The sequence below is a fragment of the Ictidomys tridecemlineatus genome, chromosome 10, assembly GCF_052094955.1.
Source record: "Ictidomys tridecemlineatus isolate mIctTri1 chromosome 10, mIctTri1.hap1, whole genome shotgun sequence".
Classification (NCBI taxonomy): domain Eukaryota; kingdom Metazoa; phylum Chordata; class Mammalia; order Rodentia; family Sciuridae; genus Ictidomys; species Ictidomys tridecemlineatus.
This window is the reverse complement of record NC_135486.1, coordinates 133,904,354-133,925,815: the sequence shown is the minus strand read 5'-3', so window position 1 is coordinate 133,925,815 and position 21,462 is coordinate 133,904,354. Positions and strand designations below refer to the sequence as shown.

The window sequence follows — 21,462 nt, the reverse complement described above, 5'->3', positions numbered from 1 at the left end:
CCCCTCCACCCAAGCCTGGGAAACCATGCTTTCTGTCCAATTTGCCTTTTGTAGGCAGTGCATATAAACAGTTATATACTATGTGACCTTTATGATGGGTTTCTTTCACTTTTAGTGAAATGTTGTGACGATCCAGCCATGAGATGGCTGAGAATCCACCCAGGGCCTTACTACTGAGCTACACACCTGGCTCTGAGAATTGAGTGTTTTAATTGATTGTTGTTGTTACTGACATTGAATTCATTTGTTTAGAAACTATTTAAGCACCTCTGTCAGATATTATTTTAGCACATGCAAAGGAATCTAATGAATATTTTGATAATTTCATTGGAAATTAACATTTTTTAATGAGTATTCATATTTGCTGGTTTGACAAGAATTCCTATGGTGCACATCATTTGTTCTTCATCTCTCCTTATAGTGTTGGGCCTTACTATTGAACTGCTTAATAGAAGTAGTCCAGTGCAGCAAAACATGCTCTTATATTGTAAGCACTATAGAACTAATTTGGAAAGGAATTTAAGAATTATCTGCTTAACCCCTTGCATAAGGCAGCCTGAGTTCACAGAGGTGTAGAGTTTGGAGAGCAAACTTTTTTCATCATTTCTGTCTACTTGTGAGCATCTATTAGGAAAAGTGTCTTTTAGCATTAATTTCTTTATTGCTTTCATTTGTTGTCTCTGTGCCTCCAACTAAAATGTGAGCTTATTACAAGAGGGATCTTAATTCGCAGAGGACTAGAAGTCCTTGGAGGGATGTGTTCAACAGCTAGCACAGGGCCTGGTGCAGAAAGATACTCAGAAAACTCAGCAGCAGTTCAGACTGATGCTACTTGTGGAATGCTGTAGAAATTTCTGTTGTTCTTCCGTATGAGTGGAGATAAAATCCTCCTACCAAAGCTCACAGGCAAGAGAGACTGGGCCTGGAAGAAGGATGAGGGTCACTGACCAGCCCCTGATGGGTTTTCACGTATTTGCTGCACCCTGGTTTGAGCTTTAAAAATAAAGCTAAAAAGAATGTCAAGTATGCAAGAAAATACCATTAAAAAGTTCTCATCCATTTGGGTTGTCTGTTCTCGGAGTAGGTCAGGATGTCAGATGGCTATTAGTATGGCCTTAGTGACACAAAATTTTTGTCAGCGGCTTCACTATAGTTCTGCCTGCATAAGAGGTTATCATTCTCCTTTCCCGTGTATTGCTTATATCATTGCATTTTTTCCTTTGCAACTTGGCTGAAGACAAAGTTTATAAGTGACAGGCTTTAACCAGAGGGAGTCGCTGACATTCCAGAATTATTTGGAGAAAAATAGAAATGGCTTTTTTTCATTGAAAAAGTATGAAAAGCCGGGCATGGTTGCACACGCCTATAATCCTAGTGACTTGGAAGGCTGAGGCAGGAGGATTGAGAGTTCAAACCTAGCATCAGCAACTTATCAAGGCCCTAGGGATGTGATTAAGTGCCCCTGGATGCTACTGAGGCACACACACTAAGGCTTGGGTCAGTCCTGAACTGAGGCTTTCAAGCCTTTGGGGTACCCCACAAGGACGAAGGTTCAATTCCCAATACAATGAAAAAAATGTAGGATGAATAGTCTCCTTAATTCTTAGCTGCTAGAGGATTAACAGTATCCAAATATTAAAAACACCCTTTACCAAAAAGTTTTACATACAACACCTAGGTAAAGAACCAGTTTTTCAGGCACTTCTCTTGCGCTCCTACAACCAAAATGCTAATGACATAGCAATACAAAAAACTATTTTGAAGGAGGCATTTCTGTTTGATCTGTAACACCAAAACTGTTCCTGGATTACTCCATTCTGCTCAAACTACAGTTAGAAAGGAATTTACCCAAATATCAATGGAATATACATCAGAAATTGGAGCTCAACTTATTTTATGCTTAAGCAACTTTGAACAATGGAAAGCTGTAGAAAATTAAAAATGGCTGTAGCTATATGTGAAGTGGTTACACTGGTCCTTTCAATACAGAGATTCTTAGCAAGTTCTTAAGCCCTTAAATTAATCATTTGTTATACAGTATTGTTTAACCATAACCATTACCTAATGGGACTTATGTGAAGTTTAGTAGTGCTAAAAGAAACTTGTTGATCAACTATTCAGTGTATTTTCGAAAACATACACTTAGGAGCCTTTCATAAACTACTTTTTTCCCATTGTGCCAAGTAACACTCAGGTATATGATCTTTTGTCAAATGTAGAAATCTTAGGTTTAAGCTAAAAAGGAAAGTAAGCAGAGTCTACAGCAAGCCATATGCACATATATTAAATAATCAAAGTTAGATGAACTTTGATCACAAGTACTTATCAATAAGGACCTGAATAAGACATAGACTCCATTATCCCCTTTGGTTATGCTGCCTCTTACAGTTTCACAGTAGAGGCTGGAAAATCTGTCTCGTTCTAAGTTTTAACTCAATTTTCTATGACTAAAAGCAAACTTCCTAGAATAGTACATTATGCAGAAAAAACCTCACCTATTTATAATGATGAATCTTCATTGAAATGATAAAACATGATGAGCACTCACTATGAGGCAGACACTAAGCTGCTTGCTTTGATTGTATTACCTATCATGCAAAAGGGGCATCTGATTCACTGAGGGTTCAAATTAATGTCCATTTTCTCATTAGACCAATAGTTCAAGATTATTTTCCAACACTGCTATAGTTTGGGTTTGGAATGTCTCCCAAAGCAAAGTCTTGGTCATCAGCCCATGGAACTATTGAAACATGGGAGTTTGCTTATCTAATATTTTAGGCTAATAATTTGTGATTTCAGTAATTCACAGGGGGTAGAGCTCTAAAGTAACATTTCAAAAAAATATTTTTAGTTGTAAATAGACATAATAACTGTTTTTTATATGGTGCTCAGAATCAAACCCAGTGCTTCACACATGCTGGGCAAGCGCTCTACCATTGAGCCACAACCCCAGCCCTAAAGTAGCATTTTTTTTTTAATGTGACTAAATTTGGTATTAAGATAGAATGTCATGCCAGGCTATGGTGAAACACCTGTAATGCCAGACACTGGGAAGGACTGCAAGTTCAAGGCCCACCTGGACAACTTAGCAAGACCCTGTCTCAGAATAAAATGAAGGTTGGGAGTGTGGCTTAGTGGTAGAACACCCCAGTACCATATAGCAGGGCAATGGAAGGAAATGTCCAATTCCATGGTAACTACAAAGAAAATATCTATAGAATTTACAGGAGAAGGGAATCAAAACAAGTCACTACAAAGTCAACCAAATGCATAGATGGAAAGACATCCTGTGTTTTTAAGGTATTAATACTACCCAAAGCAATCTACAGATTCATCAATATAATTCCTATTTTTTATAGGGATTATAAGTTTTGGCAGAAAAAGTCAAGGGACCTGAAAAAAAAAATTTTTTTTTAAATGTTGACAGTCTTACCTTTTTTAATTTTTAAACTCACTACAGAGCTACAATAATTAAAATAACATGGTACAAGCAGAAACACTGGTATTCAGAGGTGTGGAATAGAGCAGAGAACTAAGAAACTTTGACATTCATTTTCAGATGATCTTTTACAAAGGTATGAAGACTATCCAATGTGGAAAAGACAGTCTACAACAAATGGTACTGGGAAAACTGGATATCCACAGGCAGAGGATGAAATTATACTATATTTGCCCCAGCAAACACAAAAATTAACTCAGAATGTAAGAGCTAAAACTATAAAAACTCTTAGAGGAAAAATCTTTGATACTAGTTTTGGCAATGATTTCTTGGATTTGACATTAAGTCAACAAAAGTGAAGATAGACAATTGGGTTTTGTACAAAAGTTATTACTTTTGATAAAGAGTAGTATCAGCAATGTAAAAAGCCAACCCAAGAATGGGAAAAGAATATTTCAAAACCATATATCAGGGCTGGGGGTTGTGGCTCAGTGGAAGAGCGCTCGCCAAGGCATGTGCAAGGCCCCGAGTTTGATCCTCAGCACCACATTAAAAAAAAAAAAAACAGTAAATAAGATAAAGGTATTGTGTCCAACCACAACTAAAAAATATCTAAACATTTTTTTAAATAATATGAGCTAGTATCTGGTATATATAAAAAAAATTCCCACAGTGACAGAAAATAACCTTATTCCAAAATGGGCAAAGGTCTTGACATTTCTCCAAAGATATACAAATGCCCAACAAACATAGACAAGACACCCCAGTGGGAATGTCAAATGGTGCAGCCACTATAGAAAATGGTGTTGGCTCCTCTCTCTCTCTCATATATATATATAAAATTCAAACATTTGGTTCTACTTCGTGTGCTGGTTATATAACAGTTAAGGAATGAGTTTTCTCCTCTGAAAATGAGCCTAGAGATAAGTATACTCATTTCCAAAAATTATGCAAGATCCTCTAACAGGTCGTCAAGACAATACCTTTCATCTGGTGTGTAAGTTTGGTTGGTCAGAGGTTCGTTGAGGAACTGGACATCTCAGGCTTGTTTAGGGGCAGAAATCTGCTGGAACATGAGGATAAAGTCTCTTAGATGAGTCCTTTACCTCCTGAAATGAAATTGAGTACAGACATCTTTACAAAGTAGACTCATTTATATTGTCAATAATTACTTAGAAGTTGAAGTCAGTAGCAAAACCTCAAGGAGAAAACAGACATGGGCATGCACTGTTAATGGCAGTCTCACACACATGGAAAACATAACCTAGCTGAGTAAAGCCAAAAGGATAACTGAATATTTGTTGAGTAACTATGTGCCAAGCTTCATATTTCTTGCTGCTAATAAAAATAGATGACCTGAAAACTCATTAAGAAGAATATAGTTTGCTATTTTACAACCCAAATATTTAAATAGGAGTATGAGTTTGACTGTTGGTGTAATGAGTTTGAGAGTTGTTTGGGGAAGTGAAAGTGAAAAAAACGAAGACATTTTCTTTAAGATAAAACAGGTAATAAGTAAGTCCAAGTAATAGCAACATGTAACACTCAGCTGATTTATCGTAATGTAATCTATTTAAAGGAGATTGCAAGTAAGGTTTGATAAAGCCCTTTCCTTCTGTGGCTTTCTGTGTTGATCTGTGGGCTCCATATTGAGATTCAGTAGCTGTTGTTTGGACCTGGGAAACAAAACAGCTTTTCATTTCGAGATGGCATTGTCAGAAAAACAAGTCAGTCTTGCCAGAAGATATCCTCAGCTCTTCTCTTGGAAGAAACAGGGCAATGTGGTTTATGAGAGTGCTAGTCAGGCTTGCAGACGGTAGTTGGAGAGCACGTTTAAGGACTCACAGGTGGAGTGGGCCTCCATGAAGAGATGCTGCCCAGTGTGGGAACAGGGCATGGATCCTTTGGGCTCTGCAACAAAGACAAAAATACCATCTCAGTATTTTTAGAATTGGCCAGGGTTAGTGTGACCAGTCTAGCAAGGAAACCTTCATAAATACCATGTATTGTTTTGATCATTTTTACAATCTTGGACTTTTTTTCCTGCCAAAAAAGGGTGGTTCTCTGAGAAATACTAGAGTTTAGTCACTCTAACCTTATTTAGCTTCAGCCACTGAGTGTTACAGGGGCAAAGACTGAATAACTGGCTCCAGTGAGGTAAAGCATCTTGATCCATCATCCGGATATCAGACAATAGTATATTTTTCCTTTATTTCTAATGAGGTCATTCCCTGTTAATTCTGACTCTTCTATTTTTTATGGTCACTGATTTCACAAACTTGTTCCTTTTCTGCCTGTTCCACCAGTTTACTTCAGTGTCCCCAGCAGTTCCTGAATTCTTGAAAACTCCTCCAGCTGTGGACCAGCCTCCCACAAGGTCCACTGCTCCTGTCCTCCCCACGAACACTGTGTCCTCAGCGAAACCTGGCCCAGCACTGGTGAAGGTGGGTACTCTGGTGCACAGCCTTGCAGAGCTTATTGCACTTCTGTCTGGAGTCCGGACAAAACACGGAGGCATCACCCGAGCTTCCCAACCTGCCTTTGAGCCCGAAGCCTTGAAAACTAACCCATGAAAGCCTAGCTAGACTGGGGCCTTCATTTGAAACTGCCACAGTTAACACGAGACCTGTTGTTCTATAGTCACAGAAAAAGGGCACAGAATTTGGCCTACATAAAACTGCTGGGGCAGAGTGGCAAGGCTTCAGGAATCCCTTCATCAGCAGTTCCAAGTTCTGCCACTCAGGCTACAGAGATGAAATGGGGGGCACGGTAAGATGGAGTTGCTTCAGCACAGCACTTGAGACTCAAAGCTTCCCAAACAGATACCTTTAAGGCAGCATGGTTTGGAACTTGGTGTACAAGGTTGATCTCCATGGTATTTTGGATAGATTACGTGACAGATTAAAGGTTTTAGAGAAGCAAATGTTTTTTCATTTAGCAGATTTGGCCAGATGAAGCTTGGTTTGTCTCAGATAAGCTTTAGATTTGTGGCTCTGTTCCCTGCATTTACTTGGTCAGAGTGAATCGGAATAAATCCCAAGAAAGAAAATTTGACAGTTCCTTTTTGAACTTCTTAATGAAATAGATGGGGAGAGTAAACTGAGGAACAGTCTAAACATTTCCTAGGTAGCTTGTGCCAAAACTGCCAGAATACATATCTCAGCCCTTTAGGACTGAAGAGGGACATTAGAGAGTTAGGCGATCTCTCCCTGGGGTCCAGAAGCAGCAAGAAGCCACAAGGCCAGGAAGGGGCTGGGCCACCTCCCATGCTTGGGTTCAACCTTCTTCCCACCATTGCAGCCTACTGCAACCTCTTCTGAGGCAAGGGAGTAGCTTTCAGACTGGAGTGGCACATATTCCTCCCTCCCATCTCTCTACTGGAGCTTGTCCTTACTGAGAGGCACTCTGTCAGCATGACCAAGTGTCTGTAGCTTTAGGACATACGTAAGCATATGTCACCATCTCTGGAAGAGTGATGAGTGACAACTACACCAATAAAATCGGCCCTTGCCACCTCTTCCAGCATCTCTACACACTCTCCACTGACAGCAGAGAGCGCGCTCTGAATACCAGCCCATCTTTATCTACTAACAGTGAAAATTAGCTCTCTGCTTCCCCCTCTGAATTTCTGCTTTTCACTGGTGTCTTTCAGGAGGTCTTTGGTTCTAGAGGAGCAGTGCTGTTGGAGAATGTGGAGTAGGGAACCCTAGGACAATGACAAGAAAGGAAGGACAGGTCATGTTAGGAAGTGGACCATGATTCTTTTGGCTCTGCTATGAGGGGAGCAGTCTCCTACCCTCACTTACTAAAAGAACACATGTGCTGCCATTAGGGGATAGCAGATGGAGCCTGCGATCCACTGGCCATTACGTTTACGAACCCTCCAGGTTCCCTCCCTACCCCACGTAGGTGGTAGGCTCCTTCTGGCTAAAGTAGCTAAAAGCGTTTAAATACTAGTAATTTGGAAATGGGGGAAGAAAAAAAAAGAGGATTAAAAAGTATCCAGGCTCTAGGCTGGGGTTGTAGGTCAGTGGTAGAGCACCCGCCTCGCACGTGGGAGGCACTGGGTTCAATCCTCAGCATCACCTAAAAATGAATAAAAGGGTTGTATCCATCTACAACCTAAAAAAAAAATTATAAAGGGTACTAACTTTGTTCCACAGTAAACTGAGCAGTGTCTTAAAGCCTTAACAAGAGTACCAGATAGATATGTGTATATTGCCATTAAGACCCAACTTTACCTTGTGGGCCGAAAGAATCAATCACAGTTGTTTCCCTAAAGAAAAAACAAAGCTGCAGACATTACCATCTTGTTGGATCTGATCACTGCTCCTACCCGCAGGTTATAGGTCTCAAGCCACATTTTGAGTATAAATAATCCTTATTAATTTTTTATGATCAGTTTGAAAAGATAAAATCACTGATAATAAAAAATAAGCAGCTCATAGTGAATTAATACTACCTGGTGTACTTAATCAGGCAAAAATGTTCTCTGACAGTGATAAGTACTTCAAGTACCTGATAATTAAAATGATTTCTGCTCACAATCACCATTCCTCCACTAGATACTACTTATACCTTCTATGGTGCCTGCCGCTGTTCCGGGTCCTAGGAGACAGATGAAGCAGTGAGCAAAATCTCAAAAGCCCACCCTTAGAATAAACAGACCACAAAGAATAACACAGGATAGGGAGTGCTGGGGCAAAGGTGTGCTTCTGTTTTAAATAGGGTAGTCTGGTGACTTTGGGATGGAGATCTGACAGAGGTGAAGGTATAAGCCATGAGTCTACTGAGAAAGAAGCCAGTACAACTTGGCCAGGGACAGCCCAGGGTAAAAAGCAAACCCTATAGCTAGGGAGCAGTGAGAACAGAAGGGTTGAGCCTATAGCTGTCAGGAGAAGCTGCTGGAGGGCGAGATCTGGAGCGTTGCACACCGTGGAAGGGCGGCAGCGGAAGCAGAGAACTGGTGAAGGTGGCATCTGTCAGGGAAGTCACAAGTGACCGGCTTCTGAGTGGAATTTGAAGCTTAATAAGCTGGCAGGGTTTGCCAACAGATTGGCCCTATGGGTAAGAGGGGTCCTGGACCAGTCGCCATTTGTGTCTAAGCAGTGGGGATTACTATGAAGGGAGGGAGCACACCTGAGTTTGAGGTGCTTAGCAGACACCTTAAGCAGCTAAGGACAAAAAACACAGAAGTCATCACTGTATTTGTGTCCCGAAAGCCACAAGAGCCCAGAAAAACTGCCTAGGCTCAATGTAGAGGAAGAGGTGGTACAAGAACTCGGGCATGCCACCAGGGGGACGTGGGAAGGGCAGGACAGGCAAAAGAGCCCAACAAGAAGCAGCAAGGAAGTGGGCCAGGGACAAAGCCGAGGGAGAGAGGAGCGCGTCAGACACCGCTTTGGGTCTGTCACAATGAGTGCTGCGGTTAGCACCGTCAAAGTTAAGAGAATCTGTTCCTTGGCAACGTCACTGATGTGCTAGAAGCAAAAATTTAGAGAGTGAAAAATTAAAAGAGAACAGGAGAGAGTGTCATAGCCTTTTTGAAGACCTCTACTAGAAAGGAAGCCCATAGCTTGACTGGACTGTGGGGCCAAATTGTATGAGCCCACGGGGAAGACCCAGGAGAGCGGCAGGCATTGCTACGTGATCACTATGTATGGGCAAGGGAACGTTGCCTCAGTCAAAGTGCTGAGGTGCTGGGTGCTGGCCTAAGGCAGCAGCACCCACTGCTGGTTCTCAGCCACAGGAAAGAAAGCCACCTACAGTGTCAGGAACAGGTGGGCACTGGGTACGTGAGGAAGCTCTGTCAGTCACTTCCTCGGTGTTTAGGAAACAGTGCCATCAGGTGACAGTGAGCATGGGGAGAAGATAGATGGTAGTGTTCTAGAAGAGTAGGAAAATAATGGGATTAAAACAAGGTAGTAGAATGGTCAGTTGGCACTGACCAGCCATTGAAGTTGATGGTCGTGAATTTAAAGGGAGATGGGTTGCAAGTGTTTTGCCTGCAGCACTTCTACCTCCGTGAGTACAGGCATGGCATGAACCAACAGTTCTCACTAGTCTGCCACCCTGCTACAGGGACAGTTGACGATGTCTAGAGAAATTTCTGGTTGTCACAGCATCAGGAAAGGGTGGCTACCAGCATCTGTTGGAGAGAGGCCGGGGACACTGCTGACTATCTTGCACTGCACAGCATAGCCCCCCACAGCCAGTATTACCTGGTTTAAAATGTTGATAGAGCTACTATTGAGAATCCCTAAAGGAAGCAAAGAATCAGGTTAGGGTTTGGGAGGTGAGAGTGGCAAAGGTGGGTGAGGCCTGTGAGTGAAGCGTGGGAGATGGTAAGGAGAGGAGAGCACAGCTGTGTAAAGGTGTGAGTGGAGTGGACTGTAGCCTTCGGTGGCATTGGGGAAATGGAAGTGGCACCTTGGATGGAACAAGTCAACATAACAAGTGGTGGTTATTCAGTTAGGATTCTGGGAAGTAGACGACATGATCTCGCTCTAACCAGAGAGAGTGGCTGGAAGAGGAGATGAGCTATCCAGAGGAAGTGAAATCAAGGAACTGATACTAGAATATCGGAGGGTTGTCAGTATGGTTGTTAAAAATCACTGGGAGTAATGACAAGTGTTGGAGAAAGTAAGACAGGAATTGCTGGGGTACGGACTTGATAAAGAACTGAAAGACAGCCGGGTCATGTGGTCCAGTCTGAGAGAGGACGAGTCACGAGGATAAATCCTCTCCATATACCTTTTTATTTGCAGGGAGAGATGGTACTGGGGATTGAACTCGGGGGCACTCAACCACTGAGCCACATGCCCAGTCTTTTTTTTTTTTTTTTTAATTGAAAGGGTCTAAGTTGCTTAGCACCTCTCCATTACTGATACTGGCTTTGAACTCGCTATGCTCCTGTCTCAGCCTCCCAAGCTGCTGGGATTACAGGTGGGCACTACTGCGCCCGGCCACAATTACTTTTTATAAATTCTTACAAGTGTTCAAAATTAGGCTACTAGTTAGATCATGTTGTTATAGTGACATGCTGGTCAGTGTGTAACAACTTGGCTGAGGTCAGAGAGATAAGTCATAGCATTTGCCAGTTCTCCTGGTGTAAGTTCCCTCCATCATTGAGTGCAGAATTGGGAAAGCTGCATACATTTGGCTCTCAGACCTCACTAACTGTGTTCATAAACTGTTTCGTAATATAGCCACAAAAACCATGTTGCCGAGTTGTTCTGACAAGGGGAAAATTCTTGATATATCAAGTGGAGGACAAAAAGGCACATTTCTAGTAAGCATAGATAATATCGGAAGAATATACAAAAGAACATGAATAGTGACTATTTCTGGTCTGATACACTGTGGCAGTTTTGTTTTGGTTTCTTGGGGCTTTTTTGTGCAGTTTCCTAATTATATATGAACATATATAACATGACCAGTCAACATTTAAGTACTTCTCAAATTACTTTTTATTAAGTTGTGTTGTTACCTAAAGCAACTTAGAAATAATTTCCTAATGATTTTCCATTTTGGGGGGAGGTGGGGTGACTGTTTCCACAGATGAAATTACTCTATGAATACTGAAAACTACAAAATGATTTGAACCTAGTTTGGGTGTTGCACGCCTGTAATCACAGCAGCTCAGGAGACTGAGGCAGGAGGATCACAAGTTCAAAGCCAGCCTCAGCAACTTTAGAGACCCTGTCTCCAATTAAAATATTAAAAAGGGATGGGAACGTGACTCAGTGGTTAAATGCCCCCGAGTTCAATCCCTAGTACCCCCCCCCAAAAAAAAAAAGATAATTTATAAGTTAAGAACTACTCAAGAAAAAGTTACAACTCTTAATCATAAGATGAGGGATGCATGGTATCCCACCCCATTTTCAAAGTAAAAATGTAATGTGTTTGAAAGGTCTTTAAATTCACATTAAATATTTTAGATTTTTTTTATATTCTGCTTTACTCTCATTAGAATCACTTGTTTTTATATGATCTCCATATTTAAAAAGAAATTAGTGAAATACACTTAATCTTTTCTCTATTGTGTATTTCACATACAACCCGTTTTTTACTAGGAGATAACGTGTGTGTACACAGCAGAACCAAAGTGCATATTTGAGGAATTTAAGGAGGTAATGCTGGACTAAGCATCCAGCCTGCACCCTTCGGGAACAGTGGGGGCAGGAGAAAATGCCTTGGTCAATGTAAGTATAGAGATGTTTTTATGGCTCTTGAAATCTATTTAGTATATTGCTTCCCATAGTAGTTACAGTGGGTTCTAAGGTACACTGCTTGTTAATCTTTCAAACTCATAGCAGAATCAATTTTATGGAATGACATCTCTTAAAAATATTTTTTCCCCCTCAAAAATAGCAAAGCCATCCCAAGAATCCAAATGACAAACACCGTAGCAAAAAGTGCAAAGATCCTAAACCACGGGTAAAGAAGTTAAAGTACCACCAATACATTCCACCCGATCAGAAAGGTGAGAAGAATGAGCCACAGATGGACTCCAACTACGCCCGCCTGCTCCAGCAGCAGCAGCTGTTCCTGCAGCTGCAGATCCTGAGCCAGCAGCAGCAGCACTACAGCTACCAGACCATCCTGCCTGCACCAATCAAGTACGGGCGGGGTTGATGCACTTATAAAGTGGATTGTATTGTGGGTTTTAGGAGGACCTCAAGTTACCAAAGTTCAGATGTGCTGACTTATTTGTGAGCAGTGATTACTTTCAGTTTGTTATCAAAGCTCACCTCACCATAGTGTCTAAAGTCACACAGTGAGAATGGGCTACATTTCAGTGCAGGTTTTGTCCTCTAAAGTAGGGGCTAGGCTTTCTCAAGTTAGACATACCTTCTCACAATTATTCACTGAGGAAAGATATGCCTGTTGTATACTCAAAAAGGTATCAGATACTATGAAAAAAACTAAGCAACATAAACAACTACAAAGGAGAGATAGGTATAAACATAGGAGTTTGGTGAAATTGGCAAGATTATGTTCACATGGACAGCTGAGGAACAGGAATGGATAAGCAATACTGTGTACTGGATGGTAAGGAAAAATGCCTGAATGGAGAATGTGATTAAGGAAAGGGAGAGATAATTGAGTAGAGTCAGTGTCTGCAGGAATTTGAAGTTGGGCGGAAGATGTGGTAGAGTGGCTCAGGACAGTGGTGGTGCACAAGACTAGGGAACAGACCAAAGAGGACAAAGAGCACAGAATGAAAGGAGCAGGAAACAGGTGAATGGACAGTGAAGGCTTAGATGCCCCAACTATGGAGAAGGAATATGGTTCTGAAGTTTGATCCAATAGTGAGGGACTTAGGGAAGCAAGGCGTCCAACACCAAATCCACAGTTGCAGCAAGATGTCCATGACTTGTTTTGATGATGTAATATAGGAAGTTTCCAGGTGCACATTCCCACTATGTATTTTTATTTGTGAGTACCAGAAAAAGCAAAGAACCTGTCCTCTTCCCTCACTTTCCAGGAAATAATGCCAGCATTCGACTCTAGAAGACGACACAAAAACCTCATAAAGTGTTCTGTGATCTAGCCATTCAGTTTAGGATCACATGATCCATAGAAACTACTTCTGTTCCCTCTTGTAACCTAAACTTCCCTCCAGAGATAGCCCCCATTTCCTAGGAGAAGGATAGAAACCTACTGACAAGCTTCTCTGTGAAGAAATCTCTCCTTCATATGTGAAGGATTATCAATTCACTATTTTTCTCTGAAAATACAAATATCTTGAGGAAGATGAGACCTATTAGTAATTGAGGCCTTATTGTGAAGTACATGTCTAAGATATCAGGGCATGGGGATGAATAAAGATTTTTTTGCAGTATATTTTAAGAGCTCCAGGCCTGAGGGAGGTGTTAATATTGGAAAGGAACCAGGGAAGGCTACAGAGAGTTAGAACAGTATCCAAGACAACTGCCGCTACTTTACAGCTCCATCCAGGACCGGGCAGGTACCCTGTACTGCTGCCCTCGTTTGTATTGGGCACCAGTAATAACTGCCAGTCATAGTTACCATCCTTGTTATTTACCACTCAGGATGCTCTAACATTGTGCTTCATGCCCTGAATCACCACCCTCCCTTAATTCAGAAGGAATTGCTACTCCATTCCTGATGAGGAAACTGTTGAACTGAAAATTCCATTAAAGGATTTTCTTCCGAAGTGTCAATGCAACCATCTTTTCTATAATGACAAAATTTGGCTGCATGGACAGCTTTGTGGATGGGAACTTGCACTAGGATGCCGCTGAGCTCCTCCTATCCTTCCCCAAGGCTCCAGCTCCTTATACACTCCTCCACTAAAGTAACCACACCACATGCCCGGGGAATATGATCCAGGAACGAGAGGAGGAAAGCATACTTGTTTCGTGTATTATTTCACCACAGGAAGCCTGAATTAAATTCTGTCTAGTTTCTGGATCCTAAAAATGGAGACTTAGTAACACATTGCTTATCTTTACCAAAATCCCATTACAGAAAAACTGAAGCTTTACAGTGCCCATAGCAGCAAATTTCACCTGCATCATGTAGCCCTTTGTGCCACAGAAGGAGTAAGCAGCTGGGCCTCGGTTAAAACCACCTTGTCAGGAGACAGAGGCTGCAGAGGGTGGAGAAGGCCCATCGCAGTCCTCAGAACCTCAGGTCTCAGACTGCACAGTAGTCATATCTGTCAGCTTCCTCCTCCTTTTCCTGATTTTGAGTGAAAATGGATTAACTTATTTCTGTTAAACGTTGAACCAAACTCTGAATCATGGTCCCAAGTATTGTAGAATCTCAACCAAAAAGAATTAGTATCACAAGGGAGCAACAGGTGGTCCATGGATGAGGATGCTCTTAAGCAGACACACACACAGCGCACGTAGTACCTCTGACAGCGAAATGTCCTGGGGAAGGCACTAGAGGCTCCTTGGGGAAAACAACGGGGAATAAAAACAAGGCTGAAAAACACCAATTAAATAAGATGTTTTCATGACTCCAACATGAGATTTCAAAGTTGTGATTTTAGAAATGAAAATAATACATACTTGTCATTCCATCCAAATTTCAAGAAACTTGATCTCCAAGACTTTTTAAGTCTATATTCAACAAAATTCAGGCAGGTTTATAAGACCCCGAGATGAATATCAAGTTAACTGTTGACCAAGCTGCATTAGCTTCCACCACAGGCACTCTGCAGCTCCTGGGGCGAGCATGCCAACCACCGCCCTCACTGGGTCTTCAACTGTGGGGGAGAGGTATGCTGTGATCACCACAAGCCTCGCAGGTGGAGGAGGTTGAAGAGGGATCAGCTTGATATGGGAAGGATTATAAGGACATAGATACAGCACCTAATACCAGAGCTTGACAGCTGATCCACTAGCTCCTTGCGAATAAAGTCTAACTGCGTCATAAGTGAACACCTGTGCCGAAGTACATTCCACCCAGCAAAGGAAGGTCACATCACTAGGACCTCAGAGATCCCCTTTGGGGCTTTTCTTGGTCCCGACTTCTATCTCCATAAATTAGTCTTTCTTGTTTTTGAACTTCATATACATGCAATCTGACAGTAAACTTATGTACTTAGCTTCTTTTGCTCAGCATTGTTGGTGAAATACATCCTCATGATGCAAATAGCAGTAATGTTTATTTCTGCTTAGTATTCTATGTATGACTATACCATAGTTTATCTACCCACCATACTCTTGGGTTAGGTATGTCTTTCAGCCAGTTATCTACCTAGGAACAGAATTGCAAGGGTCATAGGGTAGCCACGTTTTTCTTTAGCCATTTCCACAGTTGGGTAAACTGGTTATATCAAGCCTCTGCTATCAGTGCTGAGAGATCCCCTTGTCTCAGGTGCTTGGTATTATAGCAATTCTGCTAGGTACACAAGGCTATTTGTGATGTGCATTTTCATTTTCCTTATACCTAATGGGGTTAAGCACCTATTCACCTATTTAGTGACTATTTGGATATACTTTATTGTATACCTGTCCAAGATTCCTTTCTGCTCCCCATCCCGTTTATCCATTAGGTTTTGTATTTTTGTGAGCTTTTTCCCTACACACACACACATTGATTTATAAGGCTTTCTTTAATACCTGACAAGGGACTCAGAACATAAAAGTACCACCTTTTTCCATTCTGTGGCTTGAGTTGTCACTATCTTAAAGATACCCCTTTTATTTACTGCCTTTTCTGTCCTGTTTTGAGAAATCCTTGTCCATCTAAAAGACATGAGGATATTATCTTAAGTTTTCTTATAAGAGCTTTCTTGTTTTCATGATTCACTTTTAGATTTGGGAGAATGATGCCAGATGGAACATTCCCCACCCCCACGTAAAGGTCCAGTTTGGCCAGCACCATTTATGGGAAGGATAACCCTTTTCTCCCTGCTACATGGCAGTCGAACCTTTTGATAACTCGGGGGCCCTGTATGCAGAGGTTTGTTTCAGGAGTCGCTCCCGTTTCCCATTTGTCTGCTGTTCTGTCCTTGCCTCAGCACCACACTGTTGAAATAACTGGATTCCTATCACATGCTGATCACTGGTGGTAGGGCTCTTCCAATGTTGCTGTCCTTCAAGGAAATGACCATGACGTGGCTGTTCCAAGTTAAACTATTAATAGAAGCAATAGCAAACCTATGAGTTACTATAAAGCTCTAATTTTCTTTTTCTTTTGAAGAAATGACAAAAATAACAGTGGGAATTCAGCTTTGACCAATAGCATGCCCGGCACACCAAGACAGAATCCATGTGCTCCTGTGAGAAAGCCAGGACCTCTGCCTTCCAGCTTGGATGACTTGAAGGTGAGGGTTCCAGGCAGACCCTACTCTTATATAAGTGCCCAGAAAATGGGAACAAATGGCCAGATTTGTCTGTCACATGTGCAGTTTTCAGTGGCCATTCAACCTTAGCAGCAAAATGACAAGCCTTGTAGGGGTCTTTTCTCTTTACTTCCCTTGTGCATCTTTCAAGATGAACAATAGGAGCTCTTAATTACCTAGCATGTGCTTTGTATAAGCACCATAGAGAGACCACATTCACATAATTTTTATTGCAGTGTATTAACAATTGTTCCATATTTTTAATTATTGCTATGTCTTACTGTGCCCAATTTATAAATTAAACATCAGTATTTGTGGGTATAGGAAAAAATATCGCATATGTAGGGTTCAGTACTCACCACAGTCTCAGGTACTTATTCCCTATGGATAAGGGGGCCACTGTGTACTCTTGATCTGCCAGAAAGTTATAAAAACCAAGAGACCTGATTTGTCTGTACCTCCAGGTATCGGAACTGAAGACAGAACTAAAGTTGAGGGGTCTGCCAGTGTCGGGCACCAAACCAGACCTCATTGAGCGCCTGAAACCCTACCAGGAGGTCAACAGCAGTGGCCTTGCCTCTGGCAGTATTGTGGCAGTGTCATCATCGGCCATCGTCACCAATAACCCAGAAGTCACTGTGGCATTGCCAGTCACAACCCCACAAAACGCTGTGACTAATTCAGTCTCTACTTTGAAGGCAGAAGTGCCGACTACTGCACCCACCAACACAGCCCATGCTGAAAACATTCATTCCCCTCTGCCAATCTCCCCCTCGCCCTCCGATCAGTCCAATTTGAGTACTGACGACACAAACATGGCAGACACTTTCACCGAGATCATGACCATGATGTCTCCCTCACAGTTCTTATGCTCCTCTCCCTTGAGAGTGGCAAACCATGAAGACAGCCTGAGCCCCACCAGCAGCACCCTGTCAAACCTGGAACTGGATGCTGCCGAGAAGGATCGCAAGCTTCAGGAGAAGGAGAAGCAAATCGAAGAGCTGAAAAGGAAACTGGAACAAGAGCAGAAGCTTGTGGAGGTTCTGAAAATGCAACTTGAGGTGGAAAAACGAGGGCAGCAGCGGCCACCAGAACCCCACCCTGGCACCCCTGCTCCCTCTGTCACAGCAGATCAGAAACATGGCGGCCCTGGTTCTTCCATCAAGGACGAGGCCTCACTCCCTGACTGCTCCAGCCCCCAGCAGCATATGCCTGTGGCCAGCCACTCTGTAGGCCAGCCCATCTCTACAGGTGGCCAAACCCTTGTTGCTAAAAAGGCTGTAGTCATCAAGCAAGAGGTCCCCGTGGCGCAGGCAGAACAGCAGAGTGTGGTCTCGCAGTTTTATGTGAGTTCCCAGGGACAGCCTTCTGCCATTGTCGCTCAGCCCCAGGCTTTACTGACCACGCAGACTGCTCAGCTGCTGCTCCCGGTGTCTATCCAGGGTTCGAATGTCACCTCAGTGCAGCTGCCAGTAGGCAGCCTCAAACTCCAGGTGGGAAGCATGTCATGAATTTGCCTTACAGCACACCAGAATGGAGACCAGTGACAGAACCCCCCAAGTCCTTTCAGAACACATCCATAGGAGTCACAGCTGTAGAACACATGTGGGTGAGGAGAACCATTCAAAAAAAAATAGCTAGGACCGTTTTAAATGGTAAAAAACAGACACGGTGCCTTTCTCTGACCTCTTCCCTTCAATAAATGCAGTTTCATGTACAGATGCTTTTCACCCATTTTGTCCCATCACTTTGTATATTTGTTCAATGTCCTATATGTAGGGCAGTTTATATATGTGAAAGTCAGGATAGTATCTCAGTGTCCTACTTAAAGGACCACTTATCTTTATTCTTGATGAAAATAAGGATTTAGAGCTTATAAGTCCTTTATTTTTAGACTATTTTAATGTATCCATATCACAATTTCATCAAAATATTGGCAGATTTGAAAGTTTGGGACTTCATGGGTTCAAGGTCAGTGGCATTGTCATGAATGATAAGTGCTCCATGGCAGCAGCTTCCATACCCATCAGGTACTAAAGTGGCTTACTTCACTTAACCTTTCCTCCCCCAGAAAAGCCACATGATGTAGCCGAATTCTAGATGGGGAAACTGAGGCCTAGAACAGTTGAGCTCAAGGACAAAGCTGATGTTTAAACCCAGATCTTCCAGATTCTAAACCTCTGCTTTTACTCCATTCTATTCTGCCTCCCAGACTTAATTCTTGTAAGGCACACATTAATGTGAAGGTGCCTCAACTAAGGAGGCCATGACCACAGATGGAGGAGTGTGGATATCATGAAAAGGGGATAAAACACCCAAGGGTAGGTTTTGTGTTTACATAACCTGCCTGTTTACCTGAGGTGGTTTTTGTATATATGAGTTTAATAAGTTTTTCACAAAATGTGGGTCAGGAGTAAACAAACCATTTGGACCAGTACTTACCAATCTTGATAACCCAAGTGCTTCTAATAGCAGAGAGGAATACCCTTGTCCCCCTGTAGTTAGGGGGCGTGACCCAAAGGCCCTTGGCATGTGCACAAAGTCTGTCTCCCCATTCTGGCTCTTCAGCATCTATGCCATTGAAGATCTACTCCATAATATATCTTAAAATTTTTTTGATCCAAGTCTTCTATTAGAGTTGTTGTAGAAACAAAGACTTTTATTCTGTGCCTTTGTATACCCTAGAGCATTGCAGGCCATCCCCAGGGAGTATCTGCTGCAGCTTTAAAGAAGCAGGAATCTGGGCAGATGGGCCTCAGATTTCCTAGTTGCTATTAAATGTTTTTCAGTACCTCACCTATGAAGTGTAGTATCTATGTATTACTATTTTCATTTTCTAATTTTCCCAGTTTTCAGATATCATTTCTTATGCGACTAAGAAATTTAAGGGCATGAAAATAACTGGTTTAGTGTTTGATACTGATTTAGAATTGTTAAGTTTCCAAGATGAAAGGTTGGTCAGTGGGTATTTGACTAAGTTTTGGTCAAACAGCAGCAAGAAGTTCTAGCATGCTATTGTAGACGAGGGAGAGTGTATATAACAGTTGTGTACCATATATTTCAAAAAGCCAGAAGAAAGGAGTTTGAATGTTTTCACTACAAAGAAATGATAGGCGATTGGGATATAGCTTAGAAGTAGACCACTTTTCTGGCAAGCATGAGGCCCTGGGTTCCATCCTCAGCACCACAAGAATTTTTTTTACTGTTTGACCCGATTTAAACATTACACAGTAGTATGTGCATTGGAACCTTACATGGGTAGCCTATTAATATGTCTAGGTTCTGTTTTATATGTAAGTTCAAAAAATTTCAAATGGATTATTAAGTTTCAGCTTTATGCAAATGAATTGGAGTATGTACCTGTAAACATTCTTATTCCATTTTAGATTTGATTTCCAGTTAATTTTACATCTAACATCTTGAATCCAGCTCTGCTTCTGACAATTCACTGATTTTTCTTGACCTCCTAGACTCCACCACAAACAGGAATCCAGACTCAGCCTCAGACAGCAACTGCTGCACAAATACCAGCTGCGGCCCTGCCCTCAGGCCTGGCCCCAACTGTACCTCAGAAACAGGAGGCTTTCCCGCAGCATGTGCTCAGCCAGCCCCAGCAAGTCAGAAAGGTTGGTGGCTGATCCCAAAGGTCATCTCATCTTCCCCACCTGCTCCTTGGGAAGCCCCACTGCTTTTTCTTATGGTCTTTCTGCCACAGAACATGCCCTGGGTCAGATGTTGTTTGGAATTGAGAGAGTTCTTTAGTACTAATAGCTTAACAATTAAATCCTTTCCCAAGTAAAAGATTCAAAAGTATATTTTTTAATCCTTATATACTAGATTTAAAGAAATTTATTTTAAAACTCAGTAAAGTTAAATGTGCTATTCCCTGGTGAAAGATATGTGAAGATTGAAAGGATACTTCTGACTTCTCTCAAGATCTTTATGCTGTAGGTATTCAGAAACCACAGGCTTTTACCATCACAGCCCCCACTGCTGGGTGCTTGGCTTCCTGCACAGTTTACTCACTTCCTCATCTTCATATGAGGGTATTGGCCTAGGACTCATCCTGAATACAAGTTCCTTCCCCAGACTCCGATCTTCATCATCCCTCAGTGGGCTGGGAAGGTAGCTTAGAGGTGGAGCACTTGGCTACCCTGTGCCAGGCTGGTGGGGTGGGCAGGGTGTGCACTAAGTAAACAACATTCCCTCTTGTCCAGTAGGTGGAGCTGTGTGCACATCTTGCCAGAAAAATCCAAAAGCCCCCAAAACAGGTACCACTATCTTAAACCTTGAGAACTGAGTCCCAGGGTTTAGGCAGTTAGGTCTGCTATCAGTACGCCTTGAGGTAGTCCGAACTGCTGGACCCAAGACAATATGAAGGACAAAGATCAACGACCATTTTTAGCAGTAACAGTCATACTGACATGCTGTGGATCAGGTCCTCTCGGAGACACAGCATTAACTGTCCACAGTTGTATGTTACTGAGCTTCAGAAAAGCTCACAATACCATTGTCGTATTATTGTTATGAGCTCAGTAAGTGTTCACATGTTCAGACAGTTTTCTTTGGGTTAGGGAAGAAAGAGGAAAATATAGACACAGAATGACAAGTTTATTCACTAAGTCTTAAAATACTAGAATTAGGAATCATCATTTCCAGCTTACAGGAAATCATGTTTTACCAAATGTAAGGAAATTCAGCTTTTTCCAGTAGGAGCATATTTATAGAGCTCTTCACTCAGAGGTTATATATGTGTATCCATCCAAAAAGTATAACTTTTGTGCTTAAGAAAATACTCATATGCTGGGCCTGGTGGTACACACCTGTAATCTCAGCAGCTTGGGAGTCTTCAAGTTCAAAGCCAGCCTCAGCAATTTAGTGAGGGCCTAAGCAACTTAGCAAATTTTATTTTATTTTTTATAATTATACACACACACACGTATATGTATATACACACACACACATATATATATATATTATATATATATATATATTATATATATATATATATATTATATATATATATATTATATATATATATATATATTATATATATATATATATTATATATATATATATATATATATATATATATAAAATACACACATGTATAAAATGGCTGAGGCTGTGGCTCGTTACCTCTGGGTTCAATTCCAAGTTTAAAAAAAAAAAAATACTCATGCACCAGGTGCAGTGG

The 21,462-nt window shown here is 41.8% G+C and overlaps 1 protein-coding gene across 14 annotated transcripts in view; it reads left to right on the top strand.

The window, feature by feature from the left end:
* Mrtfb (myocardin related transcription factor B) overlaps positions 1-21,462 on the top strand; it is a 172,377-nt gene that overhangs the window by 130,880 nt on the left and 20,035 nt on the right. For 13 of the 14 annotated variants that reach the window (XR_013427058.1, XR_013427057.1, XM_078024340.1 and 10 more), the window contains 5 exons: positions 5,746-5,883; positions 11,813-12,060; positions 16,124-16,247; positions 16,730-17,758; positions 19,736-19,891. Coding sequence is in view for 12 of the 14 variants with exons in the window: in XM_078024340.1 (XP_077880466.1) it covers positions 5,746-5,883; positions 11,813-12,060; positions 16,124-16,247; positions 16,730-17,758; positions 19,736-19,891 (1,695 nt within the window). In the remaining 2 variants the exon portion in view is untranslated. Of the gene's footprint in view, positions 1-5,745; positions 5,884-11,812; positions 12,061-16,123; positions 16,248-16,729; positions 17,759-18,477; positions 18,578-19,735; positions 19,892-21,462 lie in introns of those variants that run through there. The other variant, XM_078024341.1, reaches the window with a different exon arrangement.